Source organism: Aotus nancymaae, unplaced genomic scaffold (assembly GCF_030222135.1).
Source record: "Aotus nancymaae isolate 86718 unplaced genomic scaffold, 86718_ANA_hifiasm-v0.15.2.pri h1tg000038l, whole genome shotgun sequence".
Classification (NCBI taxonomy): Eukaryota; Metazoa; Chordata; class Mammalia; order Primates; family Aotidae; genus Aotus; species Aotus nancymaae.
This window is the reverse complement of record NW_026988452.1, coordinates 5,605,176-5,628,770: the sequence shown is the minus strand read 5'-3', so window position 1 is coordinate 5,628,770 and position 23,595 is coordinate 5,605,176. Positions and strand designations below refer to the sequence as shown.

At 43.8% G+C, this 23,595-nt stretch overlaps 1 protein-coding gene across 3 annotated transcripts in view; it reads left to right on the top strand.

Annotated features, from left to right (window-relative positions):
• ITGA9 (integrin subunit alpha 9) overlaps positions 1 to 23,595 on the top strand; it is a 362,228-nt gene that overhangs the window by 283,277 nt on the left and 55,356 nt on the right. For all 3 annotated transcript variants that reach the window (XM_021666559.2, XM_064360142.1, XM_064360141.1), the window contains 2 exons: positions 450 to 558; positions 7,675 to 7,782. In XM_021666559.2, coding sequence (XP_021522234.2) covers positions 450 to 558; positions 7,675 to 7,782 — 217 coding nt within the window. The remainder of the gene's footprint in view (positions 1 to 449; positions 559 to 7,674; positions 7,783 to 23,595) is intronic.

Sequence of the window (23,595 nt, the reverse complement as noted above, 5' to 3'; positions counted from 1 at the left end):
TTAAGTTTTTTAAGTGAATTTGTCATAGAGTGGGGTTTAGGATGCCAAATATATAACTCATTTATATTTATTTTTTAAAAGCTCATCATCATCTTCTTCAACCCATAAAACGTTTTTCAAATGTCAAAACAAAATGTATACTTTTAAAAAAGCTTTTAAAAGCTCAGAGCTGCGATAATCTTCCTTGTCATTTCAGAAAGGTAATCGCAGTACGTATTTCTGCATGCAGCTTATCGACCTAACCTAAGATGAGAAGACACTACTATACGTGCCTGGTCAGCATAATCTGGCTTTGTCTGTTCATGGGAGAGAGAAGTAACAGCCCAGCAGGGAAGCACTGGGTGGAAGACGGGGCTAAATGGAGACACATGTTTGCTTCTCAGAATGGCAGTGACCGCGGGTACTTGACTGTGGGTGGAGATGACAGATTTCATGCTTTCCTCTTTCAGAATCATGTCTCCAACCTCCTTTGTATATGGCGAGTCCGTGGACGCAGCCAACTTCGTTCAGCTGGATGACCTGGAGTGTCACTTTCAGTCCATCAATATCACCCTTCAGGTACCCACCCCTGGACCACCTCTGTCCCTGGGGGCTAACAGAAGGGCACATGGGATGTCTCTCCTACAGAGGGCCAGGCTGTTGTTGGGAGAAACCCTTCCGTGGTTGGCTGGTGTGGTGTGTGTGCGATCTGTGACCACCCACAGAATGAATCCCTTCCCTGCCTGGTATTCTGCTGTGCAGGCCCCTCTGCTTTCCAGGGCTTGGAAGGAAGAGGTCCATGTGATAAACGCCACTTTTCCCCAAGAAGGCCTCTGCATCGTGGAGGCATTGGCCAATGTCCCAGCCCAGATGTCCTCATAAGGACCCTTTTCTGTTCATCATTCTCCACCTTCCAGGCAGGGCTGCCTCAGAGGATTTGCTGTGTCCCTTCCTCCTGGGATTTTCTTGCCAACTCATCCAGGATCCCACTCCTCCCGCAGGAACAGCTTTTCAGAAGGGCAGTTTTATGAGAGCAGAGTCGTGTGAGCCCCTGTGAACCTTCACGGGAGGCATGCTGCTCCCTCGCTGAGCCGTGCTGGCTTGCCCCAGGCACACAGGCATCGTTTCCAGCAAGTCCACTTGGTGTAGACGGGGGACAGGGGGAAGGACACTGTTTCTTCTCTTAGTTGGGGATTAGCAAACTTTTTCTGAAAAGGGCCACAGGGTAATTTTGGCTTTGTGGGCCATTTGGCCTCTGCAGCAACTATTCACCCATACTTCTGTAGCGCAAAGGCAGCCATAGATAACATCAAAACGAAGCATTAGTTCCTTACAGACAATGAAATTTGAATTTCATATAATTTTCATGTCATGAAATGTGATTCTTCTTTTGATTTTTTTTCAGTCATTTAAAGACTTAAAAGCATTCTTAGCTCGTAGGCTGTAGGACAGCAGGCACTGGACCAGATTTGACCTTGGGTGGGAGTTTGCTGACCTGTGTTTTAACCTGTGAGTTCTCAGGCCAGTGCAGTTCAACCTGTGGATCTGTGAATGTAAAGCTCAAGGGACCTAACATCCTCTAGTCCAGACCCCTCAGTTGACAAACACAAGAAAATGTAGGCCCAAGCAAAAAAGGATGTGCTGATGGTCCCAGGGCTGGGAGAAGCCGGACTGGGGTCAAGACCTGGCGGCACTGGCCAGACCCCGTGTGGATGAAATGAGGGAGATGGGCCCAGCTCGCCCACAGGACCCCGCAGGCCATATCTCCTCGCTCTCCGGTTCTACCTCCCAGAGCTCTTCTCTGCATCTTGCATCCTTCCCCATGGAGAAATGGTTTCCCACTCTGGCATTCACTGCTGTGGCTAAATAATAATTATCTTCTTTCCTCGTGGCCTCTTTCCTTGTGGCCTTTCTTTCCTACATGGACTTCGGGGATGACAAATAATGACAGGGTGAGGGTCTAGAGAATGTGCAGTAAAACATTTGTGGACTCTGGCAAACAATAGTCTTCCTCTCTCCAGAGCATTCGCCCAGCAACCTACCCCCGAAACCGTGATAGATAACACATGTCCCCAGCTCACAGAGGATGTGCCTTCTAACCAGCTAAGCCCCCGCTGTCACACCCTGCCCTTGATTTCCGGGGGAGAAGGGAAGGATGGGGCTAGAGTTGGCTTTTGAGACAGTAGAGTGATTGCTGTGAATAGCGCCTCTGCATTCCTGAATTGCTTCTCAGAGTTACTTTATTTTTCTCCTTTGCTTTTCGTAACTGGGTAGGAAATAGATAAAGACTAGATGAGTTTATTTCATTTTAGTTGTTTATACTCCTTCCTACTTTTATAGTTTTGGGGGTGTCTTGCAACTAAAGATAGAGTTCAGAAAATTATTTAGAAGGGTTCAAGTAACACAGACCGTGCAATGCAGAGGGCATGAGTGTTGAAGGAAAGAAGAACGGGGTTTGCACAGAAGGTACCGAATGTCCTTATAATCCCCTGGAAAAAAAAAGAAAGAAATCTGAGGGTCTGAAGCTTACCTTTGAGTTGTTTCTCTGAAGGTAATTTTTACAGGGAGCTTAAAGTTTGGTATTCGGGCAAATAGTTTTCTTCACATCTGACCTGAAATAGGACCCAGGCTAGAGAATCTGGCCCTGGGGAATGAGTGATTGGCATGACCCTTATATAAACTCCTCTGTGATCCATTGCCTGAGGAAGTGCATTCAATCTAGGGCTGAGAGAGCTGGGTCTGAAAGATTGATGGTGTGTGCCATTGATTAGAAGGAGATCCTCCTGTGTTAGCAAAGCCCCCTTCTTCCTTGAGAATTGTCTGCCTGCTGATTTATTGGTAGAATGGTTGTTGTTGTGGTTGTCCTGCAGGAAGGTCCCTGACCAGGCTGGCAGTGATAATGACCAGAAGGTGAAAATAGTGCGGGAGGAGGCCAGGAATATGGAGAAAATGCTTCTGTATTTCCTTATTTCAGTAATATTGTTCCTGAAGGAGAACATGAGACTTTCCATATGGACAGATTTTTCCATGTTTTTATAAAAAATTGGTTATTCAGCAAGCCACATAATTGTTTAAAGACTCCACTGTTGCTGAAGACAGGAGAGAGGCAGAAACACTAGTCTTGGGCCTGCTTTCTACATTTCATCACAGTTTTTAAACGGACACATTAATTTGTCGACAACTGAGAGGCTTTTTTGGCATCAAAATTTAAACCATTTCCCCACCTGAAAACCAGTGCAGATATTGCACATGAACTTTTGCAGAGAATCCAATAAAAGACATTTATTAAAAATAAAAATAAAGTTGGTGATACAAGTTCTCCTGTCCTCCTGGCTCTGATGAGTGAAATAGTGTACATCAGTATCTTTCTCTTCATTGCTTACCCCCATTCATGCTTGAATTGGGATTTCCCAGACACGCCAGGAGGTGTCTTTTTAATTCTGTGCACTCAAGTTTCATTCAAATTAGTTATTTCAGCGATGGTCAGATGTTCCTAGTTATTTCAGCGATGGTCAGATGTTCCTTCCTTTTCTATGTCTTCAGGTTGTTTTGGTGAATATTGTTCTTTTTTGAATCAAGAGTTGGCAACAACCACTCATCTGCTCTATCAGTTTTTATCTATTTATTCTTTGAAGCAGAATCAACTATTGCAAAAAACCAAAGACACAGTTTTCTAGGGAAGAGCTGGCTGAGCTGGGTCTTCATGCATCCAGTCATGTGTGAAGACCTGGTAAGGTTTCTGGCTTTTTTTTTTTTTTTTGGCTCTGCCCTTCTGACCTCAACTTCAGATTTGCAGAGTCCCTGGATTCTCTAGTCCCCAGGCCACCAAGCAGCATGGCATTTCTTCCTCTCTCCTACTCATCCTTTTTAAACATTTTTTTTTAATTGACAAAACATATATTTTACTCATCTTTTTAAAAATAACATCTTTATTGAGATATGATTACATACCTTAAAGTTCACCCATTTAAAGCGTACAATGTAATTATTTTAATGTTTACAGAATCGTAAAACCATCATCATCTAATTTTAGAATATTTACAAAAATGTTTCGTATTAATTTTTGTGGGTACATGGTGGGTTTATATATTTATGCTGTACATGAGATGTTTTGATACAAGCATGCAGTATATAATAATCATGTAAAATGGAGGTAACCCTCCCCTCAAGAAATCCTTTGTGTTTCAAACAATCCAATTATACTCTCAGTTACTTCAAAATGTACAATTAAATTATTATTGACTATAGTCACCCTATTGTGCTAACAAATACTACGTCTTTTTCTTTCTTTCTTTCTTTCTTTTTTTTTTTTTTGAGACGGAGTCTCACTCTGTCACCAGGCTGGAGTGCAGTGGTGCAATCTCGGCTCACTGCAACCTCCACCTCCTGGGTTCAAGTGATTCTCCTGCCTCAGCCTCCCAGGTAGCTAGGACTACAGGCATGTGCCACCATGCCCAGCTAATTTTTGTGTTTTTTGGTAGAGATGGGGTTTCACCATGTTGGCCAGGATGGTCTCGATCTCTTGACCTCATGATCTGCCCACCTCGGCCTCCCAAAGTGTTGGGATTACAGGCGTGAGCCACCGCGCCCGGCCTCTTTCTATTTTTTTAATCCATTAACCATCTTCCTCTCCCCGCACAGGCTCTGGTTACCGTCCCTCTACTCTCTGTCTCCATGAGTTCCGTTGTTTTGGTTCGATTTTGTTTGGTTTTCACAAATAAGAACCTGTGATGTTTGTCTTTGTCTTTCCATACCTGGCTTATGTCTTTTTTTTTTTTTTTAGACAGTGTCTCACTGTCACCCAGGCTGGAGTGCAGTGGTGCAGTCTCGGCTGATTGCAGCCTCAACCTTCTGGGCTCAAGCAATCCTCCCACTTCAGCCTCCTGAGTAGCCGGGATGATAGGTGCATGTCACCATGCCTGGCAGGCTGGTCTCAAACTCCTGGCCTCAAGCAATCTGCCTGCCCAGTCTCCCAAGGCTTAGCTCACTTAGCATGACTCCAGTTTCATCCATGTTGCTGCAAAATTTTAGAACATTTTGACCACCCCTAAAAGAAATTCCAGCCTTTTGGCCAGAACCACCATCTTCTAGTAATTCACCAAAATGTCGAATACAAAGGGAAAGAGGAGAGGCCCCTGCTGTATGTTCTCTATGACTTTTAGAAAACATGGACTTGGGCCAGGTGCAGTGGCTCACTCTAATCCCAGCACTTTGGGAGGCTAAGGTGGGCAGATCACGAGGTCAGGAGTTCGAGACCAGCCTGGCCAACAGTGAAACCCCATCTCTACTTTTAAAAATACAAAAATTAGCCAGGCGTGATGGCAGGCATCTGTAGTCCCAGCTATTCAGGAGGCTGAGGCAGGAGAATCACTTGAACCCGGGAGGCAGAGGTTGTGGTGAGCTGAGATCGTGCCATTGCACTCCAGCCTGGGCAACAAGAGAGAAACTCTGTCTCAAAAAAAAAAGGAGAAAACATAAATTGTTCCTTTGGCCACATATGTGGGAATCTGTAAGAAAGGTGATATTGTAGACATCAAGGGAATGGGCACTGCTCAAAAAGGAATGCCCCACAAGTGTGACCGCGGCTAAACCGGAAGACTCTACAGTGTTACTGGCATGCTGTTGGCATTGTTGTACACAAACAACTTAAGGGCAAGATTCTTGCCAAGAGAATTAATGTGTGTATTGAGCACATTAAGGACTGTAAGAGTCAAGATAGCTTCCTGAAACGCATGAAGGAAAATGATCAGCAAAAGAAGGAAGCCGGCAAGGCACGGTGGCTCCTACCTGTAATCCTAGCACTTTCGGAAGCTGAGGCAGGTGGATCACCTGAAGTCATGAGTTCGAGACCAACCTGGCCAACATGGTGAAACCCCATCTCTACTAAAATATAAAAATTCGGCAGGCATGGTGGCAGGCACCTGTAGTCCCACCTACTCCGGAGGCCGAGGCAGGAGAATTGCTTGAACCCAGAAGGCGGAGGTTGCAATGAGCCAAGATTGCACGGCTGCACTCCAGCCTGGGCAACAGAGTGAGACTCTGTCTCAAAAAAAAAAAAGAAGAAGAAGAAGAAGAAGGAAGCCAAAGAGAAAGGTACCTGGGTTCAACTGAAGTACCAGCCTGATCCCCCAGAGAAGCACACTTTGTGAGAACCAATGGAGAGGAGCCTGAACTGCTGGAACCTATTCCCTATGAATTCATGGCATAATAGGTGCAAAAAAAAAATAAGAGACCTCTGGACTGAAAAATGAAAAATTCTGAACCCATTGACATAACTTCTTGTATTAATTCCCTATTGCTGCTGTAACGAATAACTACAACATTTATGGCTTAAAAAAACACAAATTTATTATCTTACAGTCTGAGAACAGAAGTCCAAAATCGGCCTCGCCGGGCTAAAACCAGTGTCAGGCCTCTGTTCCTGCCAGAGGCACCGGGGACAATCCACTTCTCGCCTTTTTTCAGCCTCTGAGGGCTGCTTGGATTCTTTGGCTCATGGCCCCCTTCCATGTCCAAAGCCAGCGATGGCTGCTGAGTCTTAGGATGTTCTTTTTCTGATCTGACTTTTGCGTCTTCCCTCTAGAAGGACCCTTGTGAGTACAATGTGCTCACCTGGATAATCCAATGTAACCTCTTTATTTTAAGGTCACCTGATTAGCAACCCGAATTCCCCCTGGCCACATAACATTCACAGGTTCCACAAATGAGGACCTGGACATCTTTGGGGCCTGTCACGCTGCCTGTCATACTCCCTGTTCCCCAGCCCTAGGCAACCGCGAATCTACTTCGTGTCTCTAGAGATCTACTCACCTTTTTCATTCCTCTGTAGATTCTGTTTCCTCCTTGAGTTTCACGTTCAGCTTTTTCTCTCCCTCCTTGCTCTTACTGGTCTCTGTGCCCTCCATCTTTTTCCTCATTTCTCAGGAAATGATTGACTTCTAGAGACAGAAAATGGAGAAATGCTAGGGAAAACAAGAGGGGCAAAGTTTTATAGAACCAAATGCTGGGACAGAAGAGGGGTGCAGTTGTGCAAGTGAGGAGCTGCAGGTAGCCTGGAAACCACATTAGATCACTTGGTTTTGGGATGACCCACTCTGTCCTTGAGGGCCTCAGCTACCTCATACTGGCAAAGGAAAGAGGTTGGACCAGATCAGTGGGTCTCAAGGGGTGATTCTTGGGCCAGCAGCATCAGCACCTCCTGGGGCCGTGTTAGAAATGTAACTCTGCCAGCCCCATCCTAGACCTACTGGGTCTGAAACTCTGGGCATGACCCCTACGCCATGACCCCCACCAGTGTGTGTTTTAATAAACCCCTCCGGTGGTTCTGATGTTGTGCTGAAGTTTGAGAACCACTGGACTAGATTATGATGTCTGAGTTTTCACCAAGTGTAACAGTCTATGACTAAATTCCTATGCATGTAAAAAGAAAAATAATTTTTAGTAGGAAGACAAAAAAATGCTGAAAGGGAATATGGTAATTTCAAAGTTTGGGATTTTTAAATGCATGTTAGAAGTGTTTCTGTTTTGTTGAAATTTCCCGTCGTTCAGTAGTCCACTTCCAGTCACGACCTTCTAGATCCGAGCCTTAGAGTTTCTGTGTATGATTTCCAAGAATCTTAGATATATATTGCATGACAGGAAATGGAGGTCTGCTATTTTCCACTGAGACTTGCTGTGTGTGTTCCACACCCACAGATCTACAACACTGGCCCGAGCACCCTTCCAGGGTCATCTGTCAGCATCTCTTTCCCTAATCGACTGTCGTCTGATGGTGCAGAGATGTTTCATGTCCAGGAAATGGTGGTGAGTTCTCCATTTGTTTTCATTATTGCTTTCAGCTTTGAGCCAGCCCATTCCAATTTTATATTCCACCCCACCCTGACATCTACCATGAGGGCCCAGAAAATTTAACTCATTCTACCATTTGGAGACATAATCTGGAGAGGCCAGGGGACCTGTGATACCTGAACTTCTGCGCTAAGATCATTTGGCTGATGCCATGAGAAGACCTCTTTGGGGATGGGAAAGGGTTGATTATGTACCAGCTCCTGGGATGGACTCGCTGGCTCTGGAACCCCCAGCAGCTGTCTGCAGTTGCGTGTGTCTGAATGCATTTTGCACAGGGAAAGTGCCTGCAGTCCATGTTGAGAGGATTGTGAAAGCATTGCTCTCCATAGGGGCATATGAAGGACATTCAGCCAAAGGGATGGTTTCTCCATAGGTAGCTTGAAAATCAGGGCAGCAAAGCCCATAGCAGGTGACACATCTGAGCCCAGAGTTGAAGAAGACCCATCCCACAGGGTGGAGGTTCAGAAAACATTGGCAATGGGGATGAGAGTTTCTGGCATTGCTGCCTTCTGGGTCATGTGGGCTGAAAACCAGAGCCATGTGAATGTTGCCTGTAGAACAGGTCACTCCTCCCGAGATGCCGGCTCAGTTGTTAACGTCCCTCATGATGTTCCATTCATGTTCCGTGGCATGGCCTTGGCTGTGGGCTGTGCTGACCCAGCAGAAGAAAGCCCCCAGTGTTCTGTACCTATGGCGTGCTGTGGTCGGAACTTAGCATGAGGTGCGCAAACCACACAGGCTCTAGGCTACCCTCTTAAATATTATCAACCGTAGTGACCACGCCGCCTTTTCCCCAGCAGCTGGGAGTGCTCTCCTCCTAGCACGTGCTTTCTGAGTGGTTCACATGAACATCTACAGTGTTGCAGAGAGACATTTTTTTCCTATGAGCAAAATCATCAATTGACCAAAACAGACATTTAAGTCACTTAGATTCTGAAGGTACCCCAAAACCAAGGACACCCCTTTTCCTCTTTACTGATCATCGAGCCAAGGAAAATCCACTGCAAAGGACTTTGGCTCACACTTACAAATAGCTGGCTTGCATGGAAGGCATTAGCGGTTTCCTGAAAATCTGGAGAACTGCCTGGCTATCCGTCTGGCTTAGTGGACCCTCAGACACTCGAGTGGTGTGAGCTGGCTGCACTCGTTCTTTGGCCTCTGAGAAACAAATCCTTTGGATTTTCTAAACTGAATTTAGAATTTTCATGAAGTCTGTTAACAGAATTCCCTAGGACGGCCAAGTCTCCATCTGGATAGCCCAGCCTGCGGTCAAAGGCTGTGGGCAGCTTCATGGTATGGAAAAGTGAATTCACTGGCAAATCTCACTAAGCCAGTAGGAAAGCTCTCTGTGTTCTTATAAACGGTCACCACTGAGCCCAGAATGACGACAAGAGTAGAAACATAAAAGCGAGTGAAGAGGCAGGAGTCCCCGGGTACTTGTTTCAGAGGCCCGCGGCTGGCACACCCTCCACCTTAAAGCCCTCAGCCAGGGCCTCCTGTGGCTCGGCCCCTCCCTTGCTCAGCAGGGCCTGAGAATGCTCACTCGGTCAGGTGTGACTCAGAGCTCATGAGGGTCTCCACTTTGGCCTTCTAGGACTTTGAATGGAGCAGGGCTTTCGTTCTGGGGACTTGGGTGGCTTGGTGCAAGTGAAATTCAGTCCTATGAGGAGAAACCAGCACTCATTCTCTGTACTGCACTAGGAGGTGACCCTTTGGCCTGGTGGCATTCTCTCCCTACCCCCACTCTCAGCCACCACCATTCCCCAGCCTCCAACAGGCTACTGAGCAGCTGGGCACCAGCTGGACATGTTAAGCCAACTGAAGCTAGAAGCGGATTATAGGCATGGAGGGAAGGCTCATCTGTCGTTCCTCTCCACACCCTTGGGACCCTCAAGTGGTTTCTCTCTCTTTAACAGTGCCCTTGGTGTCTGTACTGCCTGTGATCACCATGCATAGAGCATGCTGGGGGTGAGCTTACTGGCCCTGTGGGCCCTGGGCTGTCACCCCACCTATCGGCCTGTGTCTGGCAGTTTTCTGACTGTTGGCTCAGTTCATTTAGAAGTCTCTGGGCTGCCTCTGGGGTCCCTGGGCAGGCCCAACCTGCCTCTAGCTTTCACCAAAGAGTCTTTTGTATTTGCCAAAGGATTTCTTGAGGTCCAGCTGTCTGTAAGTGGAGAGTTCCTGGCTTATGCAGGGGAGCTTTTTATGGGGAGCCTAATGAAGTGTAACCACTCCAAACTCCCATGGGCTCGTGATCTTCTTTCCTTGTAGCAAATGTCTCTGAGTCCCTCCGCTGTGCTTGTATTTAACTTAGAGCCACAGTGGGTGACCTGAGGAAAGAATGTCGATTTCCACTGCTTCCCACTCACTGGGGTTGTGTGAACCCGGCGCTGACTTCCCACAGCACAGTAAAAAAATGAAACAGGTCACTGTGGACCTAGTGTCTGTCCATCAGGAAGCCAGTGTGGAATGACCATAAAAATAATAGAGGGGAAGAATGGCAGGCTTCTCTAGTCTATCTAAAATAGCGTAATTACCAAATAATAAGTCATTCTTGGCTTGTTCTGCACACACTGGCTCATTAAGCACCTATCACATGCCAGGCTCCAACAAGAGGAGTAAGCCCCACATCTGCCCCAGAACCCACTGTCTTGCAGGAAACATATATAAAATGCCATTGTAATACCGTCTAATAAATGCAATAATGGAGGCATGCCCAGGCCCAAGGATGCTACAGAGGTTCAGTGCTTCACAAAGGAAGCTCTCCAAGGCAGGACTTAGAGGATGTGGAGTTCACAAGAGAACAGGTGAAGAAGAAAACATTCCAGATAGAGGAACAGTCACCACGTGTGAGTGTGTGATGAGTATCTGCTGTGTTGGGAGCTACACCTGGTTTTCCATTCTGTTTGCCTGGCTCTTACACAAATGGCAAGAGTAAGTGTTCCGCGTACCTTCTGCAGGATGTACAGCAGATAGATACTTTGGCAGAATGACAGTACTAAGCCACAGTCATTTCCTCTGACAGTTGGTAAATTAATCACTCGTCTGGGGTACATCATGTGTGTGCTGTGGACCTGGACCTTCCTATCTGCTGACTTAGGCATGGAGAAGGCCAGGCTCCCTGTTTGCTACTGGAGTCTGTCTAACTACACGTCATGGACATTGTCAGCAAACCACCCTTGGTCTGCTGCAATGAGCAGCAGCTGTTGACCTCCCTGGCTTACTCTGTTCCTTCTATTGGACAGTCATTCTAAAGAATTCACCTGATTTCCAGGAATGAAATAGACTGAGCCAGGCAGCTTGTGGGAGGCAGGCTGTGGCCACTTGCTCCTTAGAGATTTCTGTTTGAAGTAAAGGGTGGTGGTCTGTCCAAAGTTAAGTTTTACTCACAACGCCTGAAGGTTCAAGGGAAGAGATGGAAGATTTATCTCAGACTGCAAGCTTCACCTGATGGAACTAAAAGCCTGTATCTGCGAGCAGCTTTCTCACACTGGAGCAGAAGGCTTTGGGGTTTGGCTCGTGTTAATATGCAGGAAGGGAAAAAGTCATAAATGATGGCTAACAGAGAGTGAAGGGCTAGAACTTCTATTCCAGGTGAAAGTACTGGGTTTTTCAAAGAACTCCAGTGTTATTCTAGAAGAGATATAAAATGATTATCATACCATTCTTTCCTCCTGAAAAACCAACTGAAAATATTGGCCTCTCTGGCTTGCTCTGTTCTTGCTATGGGGCAGTGATTCTAAAGAACTGACCTGATTTCCAGGAGGAAAAATTGGGTGGGATGAATGATAATTTTCTAAGGAGATGCATCAATATCTTTGCCATAGGGTACCATTAGGATATTGATTTCAATATAACATGAATACCAACATCTGTTAAAATATTCTAAGTTGGTGCCAGGACTCATATTTTAGTAAACTGTAAAATCCTCCCTCCCCATGCATATGTACTAGACAGGGCTGCCTGTGATGTAGGGTGGGTATCCCACAATGAGTCAGTTGATGTGGGAACTTCAGTGACTTTATAATGAGGCTGTTCATATCCCTATGAAGAAAATATCCACCTGCTATATCACTGACCATAACAGGAGCTTCAAATTAGACATAAATGGAGGAATGAATTGTTTTCCCCAAGGATGAGCTGGAGGAGCTTCTTAAGTTGGGACCATCAAATCAGTCAATATAATCCAAGGCTAAAAAGTGAAGAAATTACTCCTAAATAACTGACCCCCACCCCCAAAATGAATACCATGTATTTGCTGTCCCAAGGCTTTCAAAGCCTTTTTCATGTGCTGTCAAATTTAATCGCATGGCACCTCCATAATGTAAGGTCATTAACCCAAATTGAAGAACCAGGCCTCAAAGATTTGCCCAACCTGACACAGCTGCTAAAAAATAGAGCTGAGTTTATAACCAGGCCTGACTCCAAGTTCACCTGCTTCCCATTGTGCTGAATTGCACACTGCCTAACGGCCAGAGGTAGGCTCAGTCAAGAGGACAGACAGATGATGAGTAGACCTCCAAGAATCGCCCACCAGAGGAGCAGCATCAACCCCAGGGCAGAGAGGAAGTAACTGCAGTCAACAGAACTGATTCCAGAGGGTGCAGGAACAAGGCCACCAGGAGGCTTCTGAATAAGCAAGACTGAAGTCTTCAGAGCAATGCAGAAAGACAGTGTTTCCATGAAGCAGAAGAAACTAGAGATTTGTAAATGTGAGAGTTTGATCATTCAAATGAAACCTCAGTGTGAGCCGTATAGTAGAATGAATATAAAAGAATAAAGTAGTGTGTTAGGAACTTAGATTTTCTGAGAATGTATTGCAGAAGAACAAGCCAATTAAACTTACTATTCCTTTTCTTAAATAGCAATCTGGAATGAAAATATCAAATGATCATAATACAAGAGTTAGAAGTCAGGAGAGATGGAAATGAAAGCTAGTTAAGATTCTTGTCTTGCTTGGGGGACAAGTTTATGCACCAGTTAGCTCAAGGCTTTGGTAAAATAAATGTTTAAATATGTAAAATTTTAAGGGCAACCATAAAAACAATGTAGGACATCCAAACCACTAAAGAAGAATAAAACATAATAAAATTCAAAACAATCTGAAAGGAAAGAATTTATGAAGAAAAAAATATGTGTATAATAAGATGGAAGCAATAAACCTAAATATTTCAATAATCAAAATAATAATGAATGGATTAAATGCCCTACTGAAAAACACTCTCAGATTGGAATTTTAAAAATCCAAGCACCAAATAACTGGTAAGAGATACACCTTTAAAGTTACTCAGAATATAAGGCATTTTAAAAAAAGGCAAATACCCAAAGAAATCAAGTATAGTAATATTAACAGCAAATAAAGTATAATTAAAACCCAAACCCCTCAAACTTTAAACAGGGCAAAAGACAATATATTTCAGAGTGTTAAAGATTTAGCCCACCATGAATTTGTAACATAAATTTTATGTAACCAACAACACACTTTTAAATATAGAAACACAAAGAGAAATTGACACATTCACAGTCATTGCAAGAAAATTTAATGCTTTTCTCTCAAATATCACCACACAAGTAGGAGTAAAATAATGAGTATTTGAATCATGCAACTGGCAGTTGTGATCACTTCTATAGAGACCAAGACAGAATGAGTCAGAACGTCCGAGTTTCATTAGTGCTCTGTCATTCACCTGCCATGGTAACCTTGAGGAAGTCACCTAAACTCCCCAATCTTATTTTCCTCATCTGTAAAATGAGCTACTAGTAGTACCTATCTCACAGTGTAAAGACTGAAGAAACGAATTTATGTGGAGTAATTAACAGAGATCCTAACATAAATAAGGGAATGCGCATTCTTTTCCAATGTGATTTACGAATTACATATAACACCACAAAAAAAAGTATCAATAGAATTTTAAAAGTCAAAATAATAGAAGCCACAGTGTCTGACCACAGTGCAGTATATTTGGAAGCTAAAAACAAAAGGTTAGACGAGCAACCAGCGAAACCAAATCCACCCGGGAAGTTTTAAACACGTTTAAATTAACTTTCTAGATAAAAAAGAAATCAAAGCTGAAGGAATGAACAAATTAGAAGTGAAAGACAGTGAGCGGTTGTTCATATCAAAACCAATGGGATTTAGACAAAACCAGCACAGAGGAAGTGCCACTACTTACATGTGAAAAGCAGGGAAGACTGAAAATAAGTGAACTAAATTGGCGACATAAAAGCTACACAAGGGACCAGAAAGTAAACCCAACTCGAATAAAGTAAAATGAAGGTATTGTTAAAGACAAAGCATATCATGAAATCGAAAAAATAGTGAGAACAGAAGTATTCCACATTAGCAAAACCAAAGGCTGTTATTTTGTCCAAAAAAAATAGACAAACCTAGAGCAAGCTTCATCAAGAAGAAGAGTAATGATACCAAAAAACACTAGAAATACTTTTTGTAAAACAAAAACCATACTTGTATGGAGATGTAAAAATTATAACATCTTATGAGCTGGGCACGGTTGGCTCACGCCTGTAATCCCAGCACTTCGGGAGGCTAAGGCAAGAAAAGCCTTGAGCCTAGGAGTTCAAGACCAGCCTAGACAAGGAAGTAAGACCCTGTCTCCACAAAAAATGAAAAACAAATGAGCCAGGCCTGGTAGCACATGCCTGTGGTTCCAGCTACTTGGGAGGCTGAGGTGGGAGATCCGGTCAAGGCTGCTGTGAGCCATGTTCACACCACTGTACTCCAGCCTGGTTGATAGACCCTGGCTCAAAAAAAAAAAAAAAAAACTTTCCACGATTTTATTCACACAAAGATATAAAATCTTAATAAAATATGCATGAGGTTAAAAAAAAGTCCAACTAGACTGATTATCTTGGAAAAAAATGTAAAAGTAGACAAAGACCTTAAAAATATCACAGACCCAGATAGCTATATAGGCAGGTTCTAGTAAGCTTTCAAGAAATGTATGATTCCTATGTGACATAAGCTGTTCGAGAGAGTGGAAAAGATAAGCACCTCATTCTAGAAAACCAATATAATCTTAGTACAGAAACCAGAAATGGAGAGTGGGCACACTCACACAAAAATAGAAAGCACTAAGCCAAACTCACTTTGAAAACAGATACAAAAGTTCTGAATAAACTGCAAATTGATTCTTATTAGAAGAATAATATATTATTCTGTATTCTTCCTGGACATAATCCAAGAATGCTAAGTTGGTTCCCCCTGAGGAAACTGATTAATATAATTCATTATCTATTATTATTAATATTAAAAGGATTAAATGAAAAATAACCAAATGATAATCTTGATAAGGGCTTTTCAAAAGTTAAAAATTAAATTCAACATTTATTTATGGTTTTTTATTATATTTCCAGTAAGGAAGGCATAAAAGGAGACTTCCTCAGCTTGACAAAGACCCTTGGCCAGAAACCTAGAGGAAACTTGGACCAAAGTGAGGAACGAGCATGAGTCCCCTGCTAGTTAGTGTCTCTTTAGTTTAGTTGTGTTGGAATGATAACCTTTATTCCAAAAAAAAAGAAAGTATCCCTATTATAAAAATTGTTATTGTCTCCCAAAAAAAAAAAAAGAAAGAGAGAGTCAACTGATTGGCTCTGAGGGCTTGTGAATACAGGAGATGAGAGATGAAGCTGACTGTAAGCTCCCTGATCTTCAGATGCTTTCCCAGAGACACACAGACCCACCAGCCGAGGGGGAAATGCTTCCGAGATCAAGATGTTTCATACAGCTTCTGACCAGTCATTGGCTGATCACTGAGCTGTTACAAAACCAGGCTTAAAAATAAAAACAAGTGAGAGAGAGATATATAGGCAATATACAGTTTACCAGCAGAAACATCAGAGACTGCACACTTCAGGGAAAACAGACTCCAAAGAGTTCTTCCAGGCAAGTGACTAAACAAACAAAACCAAAACAGTAACAACTGCCCCCAGTGGGAGGGGTAAGAATCCAGAATTGCTGCAATACATTATCTAAAATGTCCAATCTAAATACACACGTACACACACACACACACACACACACACACACAGACACACACAGTGCATATATCACGTATATATCTCATGTGCCGTACAGGAAGAAAAAAAGCTAGTTAATAAAAATTGTCTCTGAGGAACCGAGATGTAGGACTTCACAAAGACTTCAAGGCAGCTCTTATAAATGTTTAAAGAAGTAAAATCAGGTTTAAATAATTAAGGTATGACAACAGTGATTCATCAAGTAGAGAACATCAGTAATATCAATGAATGAATGAAAATAGGTGGAAATTAAATAAATGAATAATAAAATAGATGAAAATTATAAAAGGAAGAAGGAATTTTGGAATTGAAAGTAAAACACAGGCTGGGCACAGTGGCTCACGCCTATAATCCCAGCACGTTGGTAGGCCGAGTGGGTGGATCACTTGAGGTCAGGAGGTGGAGACCAGCCTGACCAACATGGTGAAACCCTGTCTCTACAAGAAATACAAAAATTAGCTGGGAGTGGTGGTGGCACCTCAAATCCCAGCTACTCAGGAGGTTGAGGCAGGAGAATCCCTTCAACCCGGGAGGCAGAGGTTGCAATGAGCTGAGATATGCCACTGCACTCCAGCCTGGATGACAGAGCAAGACTCTGTCTCAAAAGATAAAAGTAAGTAAAACACCTAACTGGGTGCAGTGCCTCACGCCTGTATTCCCAGCACTTTGGGAGGCCAAGGCGAGTGGATCACCTGAGATCAGGGGTTCAAGACCAGCCTGGCCACATGGTAAAACCCCATCTCAACCAAAAATACAAAAAGTTACATAGGAGTGGTGGCAGCTGCCTGTAATTTCAGCTACACAGGAGGCTGAGGCAGGAGAATCTCTTGAATCCAGGAGGTGGACATTGCAGTGAGCCGAGATCGTGCCACTGCACTCCAGCTTGGGCAACAGAGTGAGACTCTGTCTTAATTAAAAAAAAAAAAAAAAAAAAATTAAAAGAGAAAGTAAAACACCTGAAATGAATAATTCCTTAGAGGGGCTCAATAGCATATTTGAGCTGACAAAGAATCAGTGAACTTGAAGGTAGATTACAGTACATATTATCCAATCTGAAGAACAGAAAGAAAAAGGAAAAAATGAGCAAAATGGTCGAAGCCCCAGAGGCCTTTGGTGTGCTTCACGGGACACGACAAAGTATATCAAGATATACACGACTGGAGTTGCAGAGAAAGAGGAAAGAGAAAAGAGGACAGAAAAAACAATATTTAATGCAATATCATTCCAAAACAGTGGTCGTGTATAGGCTTCAGTAAATGATATGAAGACAATTGGCTATCCCTTTGGGAAGAAATTAGAGAAAGCCTGTGTGTACTTCACAGAAAAAAAAAACAAGGTGAATTAAAGTTTTACCTTAAAAAAGTATTTGCAGAACTGAGTATTTTCATAATCTTTAGATGGGAAGCTCTTCTCTTCTTCCTAAGCAAGTCATAAAATCCCGAAACCATAAAGAAAAGATTAACAAATTTAAATCTATAAAAAGTTAAACTTTTGTGTGATCAAAATACATCATAAGAGAAAAGATATTTGGGAGAACATATTTGCAACGTGGTTAACAAATAGATAATATATAAATTATTTCTACAAAAAATGGTTAAAGTTATATGAACAGCAAATTCACAAAAGAAATTTTAGTGGCTGGGTGTGGTGGCTCATGCCTGTAATCTCAGCACTTTGGGAGGCTGAGGCAGGAGGATCTCTTGAGGCCAGAAGTTCAAGCAGAAATTTTAATAGCAAACAGAGAAAGATGCCTAGCCTCACTGGTAATCAGAGCAACGCAAACTTAAAATGAGGTTTTTCTTCTCATTAAACTGGCAAAAATCTAAAAAACTTTTAAGATCCATTGTTGGTTAAGATGAAGAGAAATGAGCACTTTCAAATACTGCTGGTATGAAAGGCAATTTAACAATAACTACCAAAATTTACAACATGAATACCAACAATTCCGATTTTAGGAACCTGTCTCAAAAGCTTCACATAATGTATCCAGGAGACACTTCTCATTCTGTGATAGTAGGTATGTATTATCATGGTTCTCAGCATAAATGTTGACTTCTCCTATTTTGGTGAAGTAGAAGATAACTTTAATAATGCTCCCTTAGGATTCTGAGATAAAGCTGATAGATTCAGACCAAAAAGTAATGAATTCTTACTAACGTATTACAGATAGGTATAGTGCAGAGGTACTGTATCAAGTACGTTACAAGAACAAATTCATTTAATCTTCATGATAATTTTGTGAGGAAATTGAGGCAAGGAAGAGTTAGAGGGAAGGCCAAGGCAAATTGGTAAGTGGCTAAGTTGATGTTTACTCTTGACAGTAGGGTTCACTGTGAGATAGGAGTTCAGCAGGACTTGTTTCTCAAGACAGGTCACAGAGACCCCGCTGGTAAAGCAGCCAGCGGAAGCCAGCCAGAACCAGGATGGCGACACTGATGATAATTCAGCAGCACCATGGCAATTTACAGATGCCATAGAGAAGGAGCCTGGGTTCTGATCATTCCCAGCCCCTCTCCTGTAAAACTTACAAATAATCCACCCCTTATTTAGCATTTAATCAAGAAATAGCCATTAAAATAGCCAAGCAGCAGCCCTTGAGGCTCTGCTACCTATGGGGTAACCACCTTTGATTTCTTCACTGTCTTTTTTTTTTTTTTTTTTTTTGAGACGGAGTTTCGCTCTTGTTACCCAGGCTGGAGTGCAATGGCGCGATCTCGGCTCACCGCAACCTCCGCCTCCTGGGTTCAGGCAATTCTCCTGCCTCAGCCTCCTGAGTAGCTGGGATTACAGGCACACACCACCATGCCCAGCTAATTTTTTGTATTTTTAATAGAGACGGGGTTTCACCATGTTGACCAGGATGGTCTCGATCTCTTGACCTCGTGATTCACCCACCTTGGCCTCCCAAAGTACTGGGATTACAGGCGTGAGCCACCGCGCCCGGCCCTCTTCACTTTTTAAATAAACTCGCGTTCACTTTACTCTCTGAGCTTGCTCTCGAATTCTTTCCTTCAGGAAGCCAAAACCCACAGGCCCTCCCAGGCCAAACCCCAATTTGGGGGTTCACCCTGCCACAACTGTACAGTATGGGATCACGGGGAACCGCTGGTCCTTTGAAGCCTCACTGAAAAATCAACTCAGAAAAGGCAGATAATGGGAGAAAAGGCACACAGATTTGTTTAACTTGTATACACGGGAGCCTTCAGGATGAAGACCCCACCCTGCAGTACGGTACAGAAGCTTATATATCATCTCGAGGTTATGGAAAGAATGAAGGCTCAGAGAATGGCCACAACCAGGTTGTCATGGCAAGACGTTACAGGGGAGAGAAAGAGGAGGCGTGGCTAGCAAGGGGGGTGGTGTTATGTAGATGAAGCCTCCCAGGTCATAACCCCTAGAAAGAATAGATGGTGAATTTTTTTTCAGACTTGTAAAGGTGTCAGACTCAATCTGTCCTAGATCTGGGAAAGGCCTAGAAAGAGAAGGCCTGGCTGCGTTCATGGAGATTCTCTACAGATGCAAAATTTCCCCACAAGAGACAGCTTTGCAAGTCCACTTCTGTCTGCTGGCCCTGCAGCAGCCATTCCAAACTGTGTCAAAGAAATCTGTTTTGGGGTAAAACATTTTTACTTCCTTCAGCAGCCACCTGCAGGGACTCGCGCCCTCATTTTGTCTGGGTGCATAGCTGTCCAGCAGCTTTAGCACTACCTGGAAGTTGAGGCGTGGCCGCAGAACGGAGGCCCCACCCAGGGCTGCCGAGTCAGAGCCTTCACTTCAGCAAGATCCCCGGGAATTCCTTTGTCTGTTCATAAATAAGAAGCCCGATACTTAAATCTCTGCTCTCCCATTTGCTTATCTGTAAAATGCTGATGACAGTCCTCACCACAAGAGGCTGTGGTGGGGATTTTTTAATCCACGTGCTCATTCTTTCAACAAATACTTTGCACCCAGCATATGTTAAGCACCTACTGCAGAGAGGGAAACAGACAAGCAGTAGTTTCCAGCCTCATGTAGCTTACATTCTGGTGCGGAAAGACACATGATAAGTAAAGCATATAGTTTATTACGTGATGGTAAATGATATGGAGAAAAATGTTAAAAGCAAGAGGATAGGGATTGGGAAAGGTTGCAATTTTAAATGGAGTGGTCAGGGACAGTATCACGGAGACTTTTATTCAGAAGTGGCAGGGACCAAAGCTATCTTACAGGAGTTTGCAATGAGATCTTCTTTGCCCATGAAGTCCTTGCCAAGTCTGTCTTGGTCTTTGTTGAGAATTCTCTCCCCCTTGATTTTAGCCCTAATTAATTTCTGACCTTTGAAATGCCAGCCCCCGTACTGCCCTTATATGGGGTTCAGACTGGACATCCGGAAGTCTCCGTGTGTGTTCTCATTAGCTTTCACTCTGGGGGAGTTTTCTGCCACAATATGACTCACTTATTTTGCTGGCAACAGCAGTTGACAGTGGCACTAATTTTTAAAGCCTGCACGTTTCATATCAGAAAAGTCCAGGATTTTATGGCTTAGCTATGCTTGGAGGATAATTGCAACAAGAAGTCTTCCCTGCAGCCTGCTTATTGGAGCTGAGGCTTGTGTAAGAGCCAGGCCTGGCACTTTAAACAGCCCAGCAAGTAACCTAAACCGAACTGAATGACGCACAGTTTTCTCTCTGCTGCTGCTTTTTTCCCCGCCTTCACCCTCAGTTTTTCTATAGGAATTCAAGGGCTGACTGTACCAAGCTACCTCTCTGGGTGAGAGTTTTCTTCTAACAAGGGTTAGAAACCTCTCTCCTGTAGAAGGAGGTGGATTTGGAGGATTATATGATCCAACCGTCTACCTTTGGACAGAATACAACTGAGATGTCTCCCCAGTACAACAGAACCGCTTTTCCAGCAAGCTCTCTTTGTCAAGCCATGCTGGTATTCCTCAGATCCCTTGTTCTGACTGTCCACAGTTCACGCTCCATCACCTTTTCTTAGCTAAAATGAAAAACAGTTGCCTCCTTCCCTCTTGTAGAGAAGTTGAGCCACTACCTTGACTTCCCCCTTCTCTTCCAAAAACGATTGCAGTTCCTTTAATTATCTTTCCCATCCCAGGGTGTCCTCCACTCTCACCATATTCTCCAAATAAAAATTCAAAACTGAGCAAGACCTGTGCCTTTTCATCCAGCCCCTCCTCATCACAAACCATTCCTACTCAGGCAGTAAAGACCTGGTTTACCGTCTGAGCGCTTTAGTCCCAGTAATTTCTCTCACCAGCTTCTAGTCCTAATAATTTCTAGGTGTTAATGCTCAGAAACACTCCTGAGATTCTCAGTGAAAAAAGCACGGAAATCCTAATGGCCAAAACCTCGCATTACCTCCAACCCTTTTCTCCAGGCCATTTTCTCCAATAGCCCCTCGCCCCTGACCTTGTCTTCCAGCCTCTGTGGACCATGATGGCTGCTAAAGGGTGTCACTATGCACTTCCCTGGGCCCCCGGCCCTTGCCAATGGCTTCTCCCTCCCTTGTGGCTGTGGAGAGCTCACTCATTCTTCAAGACCCAGTTCATATGTCCTCTCTGTCAAGCCCTCCCAGATGCCTTTGCAGATAGCCTGCCTCAGGCCCTTTGCACCTGCCTCTGCTGAGAACACTGTTGCCTCCAATCTTTGCGTAGATGGCTCCTTCTCATTATGCAGGTGTGAGCCCAGAGTTCACCTTCTCAATGAGTCTTCCCTGAACACTTAAAGTTGCAAAACCCCCTTACTCTCTGTCCCATTTGTGTGTGGTTTTGTTCACAGCACTCATCACTATGTGAAATTACTCTTTCATTATTAGTCTTCTTCCAGGAGATTAAAAACACCATGAGAATAAAGGGCAAGGTCCTTATTTTCTGTGTGCCCCCAACATTTGGTGCCCAGACCATAGCGAGTGCTCAGATAAATGAAAGAAATGGCTGCTGCTTCCACTCTGCTAGTGGCATCCTCAGACACACAGTCGCCTCTTGTATCTGCTGGGGACTGGCTCCAGGACATCCTCCCAGCTCTACTTGAGATCCCCCAGTAGAAATCTATTGACAAATTCCTTTAACGCATGCAGAGATTGCCTCAATTTCAATGTGAGAATAAGAAGGTGAAATTTTGAAATAAGAGATTGAATCACTTATCAGAAACGAAGCCTTCTCAGAGTAAATTTAAACTCTGCGAACTTTGGTCAGTAATGTGAACACACATTTCCTGCCCCTTGAGCTTCTCTCTCACACACAGACACTGCTGATCTCAGTAATGGCCCCAAAGTTTCTTTTCTTTTTATTTTGCATTTTCTTCTTTCTGCACATGTATGAATGCAAGCTGAATAGTCAAGTTCCTGAAATGGGTCAGGATTAGGTTTTCCTTAAATCTTTTTCTCAACAGAAGCCAAACACTTGAAAGAAGGGAGATGGCTGATTGAATTCTGGAACAAGAGTTACGTTCCTAGGCTCTTGGTCAATTTGAGCTTGGCTAGAGGGAAACACTGTGTGTTTCTGTGCACAAGTTACACTCAACAGACACCCTCTGGAAGGTGGGGGAAAGCTTCAGCTTGGGCTGTCCGTGCACAGTGTGGTTCAGAGGCTGCCCTTTAACCTGTGTGGCCAGAGAGAATAAATCAAGCCAGCAGTGCTGTCTCCCTGCTGACTGAAGGCGCCCGGCCTTATCAGGGAGCCCAAATGTCTTGTGCGCAGCTGCTGTGACATCTGGAAGCATTAACGCTTCATTGCCAGCCTGTGGGCCGGTTGAATGCCGACCTGTAGGTGCCTGGTGTTTTCTGGTCTGCTACATGTATAGGCGTTAAAAGTTGGTGATTAGGAGTTTGCTTGCGTTCATTCCTTAAAAGCAACATGACACAGAGCCCTGCCATGGCGGGGGTGATGGGTTGTTACCAAAGTCGGTAACAGGAAGTCTCACTGAGGATAAACAGAGCTCATCCGCCATTGCCGAGAAACACATGGTTCTCATTTAACCTGCCAAGGACTAATTGTGTATGCTTCGGAAGCACAAAAACAGGAAAACACTTTTCTGACACACACCCCAAGTTTCTTCAGACCAAAAGCAACGCCTGAACATTGTTAGACGCTGAGAAGTAATGATCTCCCCAGCTGTCACCGAGCCAACCTCACTTACTTCTCTTTAATCTAAATTTATGACCTAAAGTGTATTTCAGGCCTCCCATGAAGTCCTTGAAACTTGAGACTTAATGAATGACACCAGGGTTTCAATTTTCACTGCTCTGGTGTGTGTACTCTCAGAAACGGAGTGGAAGAGGCTAGACAGATGGTGACGCAGGTATCATGGCATCCAGAAAATGAGCGTTATTTGCCGTTTGATAAAAGGGAGCTAATAAAGCAATATATGTAGGAGACGCAGAGACAGTGCAGTGAATCAATAGGTGTGCTGCTCTAGCCTTTAACAGAAGATGGGTCTGAGCTTCATTCTTTACACTAAGATGGGTCCAAGAGCTACAACTAGTATTTCAACAAGTAGATACAATTCCAAGGACCATGTTGTGTATCATATGGTGGCTACTGACTCACTTATTACCCAAATCAACAGACTATTCTGCTTCCAAAACATAATCTGTGGAAGGAAAATATTTTTGGTATGCATGTCAAGTGCTCAGATAACATATTTATGTATCGCTTTTTCACTAAAGAGAATCTGACCGCATCTGGAAATTCTTTTGTGTCACTGCCTCTCTGAGACTACTTCCCATCTGTAT